Below are 9,830 nucleotides of genomic sequence, written 5' to 3' on the forward strand. Positions count from 1 at the left end.
GATATTTTGAACACCCACTGCCCGTCTGTTGTGGTGGAGATAGAGAGGCAGACGGCGGACAGCAGGTGGTACTCACACTGGACGTCGAGCAGCAGCGAGACCTGTAGCGCGGGCTGCGGCAGCGCGGGGTGCTGCACGAGGCAGGCGACGCTGGCGTTGTGGTGGGCGCGCAGCAGCCGCGCCAGCCGCGCCTCGGAGCGCAGCACGTGGGCCGCGGCGGGCAGCGGCGCGGCGGGCTGCGTGCTCAGCAGGGGCACGGCGCCGTGCTGGTGCTGCTGCGGCTGCGCCTGCGCGTCCGGCTGCCCGGCGAGCGCCAGCCGCCACGAGAGTCGCGGCGGCGGCTCGCCGCCCTCGGCCACGCAGCCCACGGCGAGCGCTGAGCCCTCCAGCACGGGCAGGAACACGTTGCCCGGGTCCAGCCGCCGCCCGTCCACCTCCAGGAAGACCGCGTGCGGCGGCTCTGCCAACAGCCACACACACACAGCACTGAGCACCAGCACTCTGAATAAACGGCTGCCGTATGAGAACTATTTCTTTTCCGAGGTCCGATCAGTCGTGAAATGGAAATCACAACGAAACTTCAAAACGTCGTACTTCTTAGACACACCCCAGCTACTTCTCTACATAGTCACCCCTCTGACTACATTTGTCGTAGCACTGCACCGACTGTCCAACATCTAAGACGGCCGGAGTGGCCGTGCGGTTCTAGGCGCTACAGTCTGGAACCGGGTGACCGCTACGGTCGCGGGTTCGAATCCTGCCTCGGGCATGGATGTGTGTGATGTCCTTAGGTTAGTTAAGTTTAATTAGTTCTAAGTTCTAGGGGACTGATGACCTCAGAAGGTAAGTCGCATAGTGCGCAGAGCCAATTGAACCATTTGAACCTATATATAAGTAGCGGCCTGTGCTTTCCACCAATTCTCTAGGTTGGTCTGGTGCTCGTTGTCTGTGCCAAAATACTAAAAAACAAAGAGATCATAATCAGAGGGGGCCAAGTCCGGGCTGTATGGTCAGTGGTCAAACACCTCCCGTGATTAAATATTTCCCATCGAAAACTTTGCAATGCGCACCCTGGCATTGATTGGCACGAAGAAAGACAGTAAGTGCTAGCAAAAATCCTCATCGCTTGATTTGCTCCATGGAGAGTAATAGGACTTCTCTTATTCTTGATGTACATAAATGATCTGACGAACAGGGTAAGTAGAAAATAACAGCTGTATACTGGATGAAACTGTGGTGTACACGAACGTGTCGTCCTTGAGTGCTATAGAGGGATACAAGACGACTTCGCCAGACTTACCAGGTCGTGTGATGAATGGAAACTTGCTCCAAAAGAAAAAAAAAAAAAAAAAAGCGATTGAATGCGGACGAGTGGGGAAAAGAAACGTGAAACGTCCAAATACAGCATTAGTAATGCGCTGCTTGACACAGGCACATCGGCTGAATAACTATTTATAACGTTGCAAAGCGTTATGGATTGGAATGAGCCTGTCAGGTTAGTGTATGAAAGGCGAATGCTCGTCATTGTTTTATTGGGGGAATTTGGCGAAAATATGGGTCATACATAATGGAGGTGACGTATAGAGCGCTAATGCGGCCCATTCTTGGCACTGTTCGACTGTTCCGCATCAACACCACCTTGGATTACAGGCAAACATAGTATCAGCTCAGAGGCGTGCTGCTATATTTGTTACCAATAGGTTCGATAAAAAGTAAGTATTGGAGAAATCCTTCGTGATCTCCTGTGGGAATCGCTGAAGTAAAGACGACGCTCGTTTCACGAGGTGCTAATGGAAAAATGTGGAGATTTGGCATCTCAGGCAGACTGCAAATCTCTCATCTTGCCACCAAAGTAAATTTCGGGCAAGGGCCACGAAGGTAAGATCAGAGAACTTAGGACTCCTATGGAGACTTGTAGACTGCCGTTTCTCCCTCATTCTGTTTGCAAGTGGAACAGGAAAGGAAATTAGTTGCAGTCTTATAGTGTGCCTATAGCTGTGCACCAAACGGCGGCTTGCGGAAAATGTATGTGGATGTAGATGTAGACGATTTTCTCGTATCACCTGACCCACTCACCGGACAGCTTCCTTCCCTGAGCGCCTGAATTATGAAAAACTGTACATCCTGCTTCAAAGTTCCTGCACTTCTGCCGCACTTTGTCAGTTACACCTGACAGTTATGATATGCGGGATGCATGAAATCAGGCGGAACCCCTCAGCACGTAACTCACACTTGATGGGAGGCTCTATTACTCCAGGCACCTTTACGTGCTCACTGTCAGCTCAAAACTGAAACGTGAGACGTCAGCTGCTCAAAGGGCATCCTAAAGACACTGCATAATACATGTGTGCAAAGCTTCATCGGATTTTCATTGCGGTTTTAACTGCACGACCGATCAGACATAACAAAAACTTAGCCCTCATATAAATTATCTCGAGATGGTGTTCCACAGTTGAAATATGCTTAATCAAGAATAGGTTTATAGTGTAATATTTCAAAGAGCGTCAAAAGTATACATTTGTGGGAATTTAAATCGCACATACGAAAACAGGCGTGCCTAGTTTTGAAGTTTTCCACAAAGTTCGTAGCAGATCTTCACCTCTGCTCCTATGGACGTCCAGACCTGACGTGTTATAAGCGATATTGAACTCCAGATTTTACGTCTCAGTCTTTGTTTTTAATATTTTAGATAGGCATCATGGTCTTAAAGTTGAGTATTCTGATGGCTCCAAACAGTTGGACTCCCATGGTTAGTCAGTGTTCCTCGACCGCATCTTAAGGATACTGGTAATCCACAAGAGTACATTGTATTTACTACAGTGCTCCAGCGATACTGGAGGGCCGGCCGCTGTGGCCGAACTGTTCTAGGCGCTTCATTCCGGAACCGCGCTGCTGCTATGATCGCAGGTTCGAATCCTGCCTCGGGCATGGAGGTGTGTGATGTCCTTAGGTTAGTTAGGTTTACCTCAGATGTTAAGTCCCATAGTGCTTAGAGCCATTTGAACCATTTTTTAATCCAGGAGGCACTCGATCCAGTGAGACACTTCAGGGCGAGCAGTTCCCCATCAGCTCTGAATACCTTAGTACCCACAATCATTGTAGCACATGAATCCGAGAAAGTTGCCGAGCTAATCCATAACAATCTGTACTTTCTACAACATAGGGGAAGAAAGTATCAGTCTGCTGTTTACCGGCGCATGTGACAATTTTGAGCCCTTATCGAAGCCTACAGGGAACGTGACGTCACACAGTGTTCCGTTCTGGTGCAGATTGTTACTTCAATGTTGCGTCAGATATCGTGGAATGGCTGGCAGTAACAACGAGCTGTGATTGACGATACAAGCAAGACAGCCATGGCGAACCTTTTGCCAGTAACTTATTGGGACGAAGTAATCCTGATCTACCTCCGAATTGAATACTGTCCACTAACATATGGCTTCCTACCTCCTTAAGTGGATCCCCTGGTCTGTAATGCCTGCAGCGTGCTACACTGTATGCCACATTTTTACTGAGTGCTTTTCATATTACGAGGAGAGGGAAAAGCGAATTTCGGTGGCGATATGTTCTCATTTTTAGCTGATGTCGAAACGAGTACGGAGAGGGTTTTAAAGTTTTGTATAGTCTACACCTTAGCCTAATCTTTATGGCTGGAGATTTTAGTGTTTTGTGGAGTCTTTGACTCAGCCTTTTTGTTGCTGTGATGGGCCAGCCACATATATTGCCTGTATTCTTCTACTTCCCACTATAGCTTTCCTTTTGTCTCGCAGTATGTATTCAGTCTTGTAAGCTATGTGATTTTCCTCGTTTCGCGCGCGCGCGCCCGCGTGTGTGTGTGTGTGTTAGCAAACTAAAGAAATTTGCAAATCACGCAATTAATTATTAGTCCGTGGTGAATGTAATTTTATGTAGTGACCCTTCTGGCTGCCTCATCATGGAAGTAAATTTATGAATCGATGGCTCCAGCTCGAGCAGCAATTTTATATTGAATAAATTTGTCAGCTACAGAAAATAGTTATGACTTTAACATTTGTATATGATAACCACAAAAAATTTTCAAGAAAAGCTAGCTTCAATCATCTGCAATTGAAGAACCCTCAGACCAGTACAATTCTGGTTGTCTTTTATCACAAATAAGACAATGGATTTTTCATACTTTGTGCTTTGTGGCGTTGGTATAAACCTTTGTAAGTCTGTGATCAATATTGACTTTCATTATCAATATTGTTGTTAATTTTTCCAATAAGTTACGTTACAGAAAAACTGAAGAGTCCATTTGAACTGAAGCAGATATATGTATGACTAATTCTATGGTTTGGTTTCATAATGTAGATAAAATATTACCTACAATTTAGCATTGTATAACTGGCTGATTTTGGAATCGACCTAGGTTAACAATGTTATGCACTGTTAATCTGTTTTCGGACTTTTTCAGTTCTGATTGTGTGGTATAGCAAATGTATAGTGCTCCTTCTTTTTCTCACACTTGGGGAATCACTTATTTTTAAGAAATGCATGGCAATTTTTAATGAAATTGAATTTTTTTATATTTTCGGAAGGGGCTATTGACTTAATATACTACGTCATGCATTTTGAAGTTGTTTTCAACCACAATCCTACTTTCCTTCAGTTGAGAGTGTTTAGCTAGCGATCAATGTTTCGCAGTGGTCAGCACAGTTGATTCACATTGAGGAGGATTACGGTTCAAATCCCCATCCGATCATCCAGATTTAGCTTTCTCGTGATTTCTCTGCATCGCTCCAGACAAATGCCTGGATGGTTCTTATCAAAATACACGGCCCATTGCCCTCAACATCCCTTCGTAATCCGAGCTTGTGCTCCGTATGTAATGACGGCACTGTCGATGGAACGTTTCCTTCCTTGAGCAAAGCAGGAAAGGGAGGAGACCTTTCAACAAGCTTGTTATACAGCATGCATTCTAGAACTGTTCAGTTGTGATTGATTATTTTTGTCAAAACTGTCGTTTGATTGGCAGTTGGCGAACCTAATATCCTCTTGTGTCCCAAATCAAGAAACAGCCACCCACTGAAATGTTTGGGGTGGGGGGGGTGGGGGGGGATGAAAGATGCGCCGTGACTGACCCTGTGTCGTTCCGCTGGTGCCAGCGTGGCGTTTGAATTTCCTGGGGGCTACATCTAGCACCACGACCGAGACAGCTGAGCTCGGTCGACCGAAGGCAGCACGACACGCGTGATTCTCTTGAGCCGGGCGAGATTCTGCGACACGGAACACGCAGTCAGGCCCGTAATTACAGCAGGGCAGGAGCACCAGCCACGGTTGCGGCTCAAGTTGGGAATCCTGCTGAGTGTGGTGGATTAGGGACAGCCGCACGGAATGTCAGTGTGGTTTGCCATGTCACGGATTGTGTGGCGCCTCCCGCCGGAGGTTCGAGTCCTCCCTGGGGCATGTGTGTTTGTGTGTTGCTCTTAGCATAGTTTAAGTGGTATATAAGTCTAGGGACCGATGACGTAAGCAGTTTCGTCCCTTAGGAATTCACATTCATTTGAACCTTTTATTAGGGACACCACAGCTAGATCACCAGCAGTTGTACAATGCCTGCCCGCTACTCACGAGGAGCTTTCGGAGGCAGGTTTCGTATCAGAATAGTTGCTGAATGAACCATGTTTGAGCGCTCGCAGTGTCAAGTGTAACTCGAACTAAACTTGTTGTGAAAATTGCTTATTTCAACATTTTTTAATGGCCCCTGATGCCCGATATTATTTCAATTTTAATTGAACCATTATCGTGAAATTATTTTCCCATAAATATTGTGTAACATAACTCACGTAATTAAACCAGTCATTTCGCTTACCTGTCGTTCCGTTACACAGTGGTGCAGATCGTGTTTACTTCAGATTATGTGGTTTATTATAATTAATCACTAATAATACTGATTTTTGCGATACAATTTGATTGTTTCAGGGTCGGTGATGAGAGAATGAGCGACCTGAGAGACAAGGTAGTATCAGGGCCAGAGAGCCCCTTGGGTGTGTACCAAGCAAGAGCGAATGGTGAAGGAAGTATTGCGTCACTCTGTTGTAACAACGTCGCATCCCAATCAGGAGAGTGACTTCGTCGCCATTATTTAATCAACTGTAACAGCCTCTGCTGTTACAGTTTTTCAAGTTGGTGAGCCATCCTGCGCGCAATTGAGGCGTTTGAAGGTCCGAATAATGCATTACGTGAATAGGTCGCGTGATTTGCTTTGCGTCGAAGCGAGCGGCCAACTGAGTAAACAAATAGGCCAGTTACAAGGACAAGCTTCTGACATCTCTGAACGCACTGAGGAAATGTTTGCCTACTCAAAGTGCAGGAGGGAGATTAGAAGCAAAGAGCACGGAAGCTCCTGGAAGGGAAATTCAAAATAGCAGTCAGATCGATCGGCGAGTTGTTGACAGCCAGCAAGCGTGCGTAACGAACAGTGAGTGTCGTCAGATGTTTGCTAAGCTACCGAGTTCTTTACCTGGAACAGTACAAGCGACTAGAAAGCTGTCGGTCAATATTTTAGCACAGACACAGCAACTGCTGCGGTTCCTAGCTGATTTACGGGATCAACGTGAAAATTGACACCTGAGGAGGCCAACAGTCCTATAAATCACTATACCCAATACGTACAGGCCAGTTAATGCACTATTTTAGCACAGCAAGGGGGATCAATATAATTGTAATGAATTCCGTCAATATTTACGTTCGGAGCATTGCAGGAAATAGTTGAGAATAACTATTGCAGAGTACAAGATAATGAAGAACTTTACAAGAGTATTTGCACAATATCAGACACACCGTCAAGTTGTTATGCTTACTGTATGGTGAAGCGAGATTATAAATAAAATTTTTGAACAGACTGATCCAGACTATAGGTCCAGGTTGTTGTTTGTGACGAGACCACGGACCTACAAACCATGCTACGCCATGTTCAGGCCGTCCGCTATGTGTACGTGAATCGAGAAGACAGGGATATGTGAAGGAGAGAAAGGAGATTGGGAGACGGCACTAAAAGAATATCAGAACGACGTTTCGGTATTACAGAGTTGGGATCCCTGACCATTTTAAACGCAATTTTTCAGGTGTCAAGCCATGGAACGGGCAGAAATCTGACTGACAAGCCACGAGGTCGAGGGGCAAGGTTAGAGGGGTAGACCCTTGACGTGCAAGCGAATTGTTGATTTTTCTATTGCTTGTCTTCCAGTTATGTGTCTTTCTGCATTATTTATAACAGGAAGCTCATTGTCATTACGTACGGAAGAACAGTACCATATGTAGCGATCACTGCGCCGATCAACCCCATTGAGGACCGTGTTCGCGAGTTGCAGGATGGAAAACTCTGGTAAACTGAACTTGTTGGGGTATTCATGTTTAAATTGTAGTTCCAGGGTTTCACTTGGAAGTTCACAGCGGAGGTACTTCGTCACTCAGCTGTTTCTGTGATTCTTGATTCTCATTTTATCCAACGTATAGGCCTTATGCTTGATTTGAGGGAATAGCAATTTTCGTTCCTTTTCGGTATAATGCGAACTCACAAATTTTGTGAGGATTTCCAGAGATTGATGTACGTTTGCAGGTGGGGATATTCAGTCGCCAAATAATTGTTAAAAGTCATGGTGAAACCTTCGGCTGTCCTTTATTTTGCACAATTCGCTAACAGTTTCGGTCAAGGACCATTATCAAGCTTAGCTGACATAATAGTATAACTTTCTTGCCGTTTATGCCAGCTAAGCTTGATAGTGGTCACTGACTGAAACTGCACAGGCCGCACAATTGCGCAATGTATATCAGTTATATCCGGGTGTGCTGACCGATGAACTGCCGACTCCAACTTTTGGCGAGTGTGATTCTGAGTTTACTGATTAATGCAGTCAAACAACCATCGTACCAGCTCAAGTTGGTCTTGGATGAAATGCTTCATGACAGAATTATAAGACCTTCCTACTCTCCATATTCCTTACCAACATCTCTCGTTCTAAAGTGAGATGTGAGCGTTTGGCTTGTTATAGATTACTTGCACTGAACAAAAAGATATTTTTACAGTCCATCCCGATGCCTGATTTACATTCTAGAACTTCTTGGTTTAGTAGGGCTAAACTCTTCACCACACTGAACCTCCGTCATGCCTATTTATATTCTCAGATTTACTTGTCTGAATATTCCTATCCAATTACAATGTTTTGTACCAGTTCCAATTTGTAGAAATTTAACAAGGTTTTTTCAACACACAACTGGAGTGGCGGCCTTCTGCCATCAATGAGAGAGTATTTTTTCAGATATCAAATTTAAGCTCGTCTATCACAACCTAGATGACTTGGGGCCGGCCGCGGTAGCCGAGCTTTAGTCCGGAACCGTGCGAGTGCTACGGTCGCAGGTTCGAATCCTGCCTCGGGCCTGGTTGTGTGTGATGTCCTTAGGTTAAAGTAGTTCTCAGTTTTAGGGGACTGATGACCTCAGATGTTAAGTCCCATAGTGCTCGGAGCCATTTGAAACATTTTAGATGACTTGATTGCCTTCAGTGAGGATTTCCCTGAGTGTATTCGGCATAATGAGATGGTTTTCCGTCGGTTGAAGCAGGTGGGGCTCACAGATAAAGCTTCTGAAGTAAAATTCTCTCTTTCACGAATGTCATTTCCAGAACATATAGTTTCTCACCAGGACACTAACGTTCATCAATACTGTTCTATTTATATGTATCCACCACTTAAATACTTCAAGGCCATGAGGGGTCATCATAATCACCTGACGCGTTCTATGTGACAAGCATCACTTTGGAAGCACCATACTGAATCACGTCGCTTGCAGCTGAGCAGGTATTTGATGATTTTTGTATTATATCCTACGTTGTATACAAGAGGTGAGCAAAAAGTTTCCGTTCAAAGCCCGTGCAATCCAGCATCGGTAAGCCAACCAATCACAATCACCGTGAGCACTGAGGCAAGTATCTCAGCGACGCAAAAGGGTTTAAGAGAACCGTTCGGTAACACACCGTGACCTGCTGCATCAGTAACTACTTGCTGCACATCTTTGTCCGACAGGAATCGTTGATCCTTTAAGGCCTTTCTCATGGGACCGAAGGTGCAATAACCGTGAGGGGAGAGATCTGGTTACAGGGCGGGTGCTCCATCGTCTCCTACTGGAGCTGTCGTAACTCTGTGTCACGACATGTGCGATATGTGGACGCGTATTGTCACCAGGCAGCAGCACCTCTTTGCGCGTCATTTTACAACGGTCGTTTTCGTGCCCTACACACAGTTTCTCAATGTCCGATGTATGTCTACGTGTGCTCGCCCTTCGGCAACCAAGAAAAGGAAAACTGGGTGTTGGTCCTGTTTGGAGGCATTTGGTAATAACGATGCCATAGTTCTCGTTTCAGCATATATGTTATGCTTGTCGGTAGGTCACGAAGACCACACGAGTCCCTGGACTAAATTTTGATGCTTATACACCCGCATCGAAGTCGCGCTACTTCGCATACACGCTGTAGCTACGCCCTCAGTCTGGAATTTTTCGATCGGCCCTTACAGACTGACGATCCCTCGAAAAGAAATCATTTTTGTGCGATTTGTTATTATAAAATTACGTGAAACGATATATCGGTGGTTAAAAGCTTGGCGTACTTGGTGCTGTTGGTGTTATGGATTGCGTGCTATGAAAGTTTGGCATTTCACAGTATCGGTGCTACGAAGATTTATAGAGCATGCGTTATCTTTACTGAAATTAAACATGAGTTAATAACGTAAGTGTTGTTAATCCCTTCAGGGCATGGTAATCTGCAAGTCATAGAAATAAAATGTCTGTTAACCTTAGTGTAATGGATACAGGTG

The 9,830-nt window shown here is 45.3% G+C and overlaps 1 protein-coding gene across 1 annotated transcript in view; it reads right to left on the reverse strand.

Annotated features, from left to right (window-relative positions):
- The window catches only part of LOC126235575 (uncharacterized), a 196,699-nt gene extending 191,058 nt beyond the window's left edge, over window positions 1-5,641 (reverse strand). The window contains exons 1-3 of the mRNA XM_049944292.1: window positions 5,590-5,641; window positions 5,100-5,234; window positions 77-460 (exon numbers count right to left, since the gene is read on the reverse strand). Of these exons, the coding sequence (XP_049800249.1) occupies window positions 77-460; window positions 5,100-5,234; window positions 5,590-5,641 (571 nt within the window). The remainder of the gene's footprint in view (window positions 1-76; window positions 461-5,099; window positions 5,235-5,589) is intronic.
- Between the last annotated feature and the right edge of the window lie 4,189 nt (window positions 5,642-9,830).

Source organism: Schistocerca nitens, chromosome 2, assembly GCF_023898315.1.
Source record: "Schistocerca nitens isolate TAMUIC-IGC-003100 chromosome 2, iqSchNite1.1, whole genome shotgun sequence".
In the NCBI taxonomy this organism is placed as follows: domain Eukaryota; kingdom Metazoa; phylum Arthropoda; class Insecta; order Orthoptera; family Acrididae; genus Schistocerca; species Schistocerca nitens.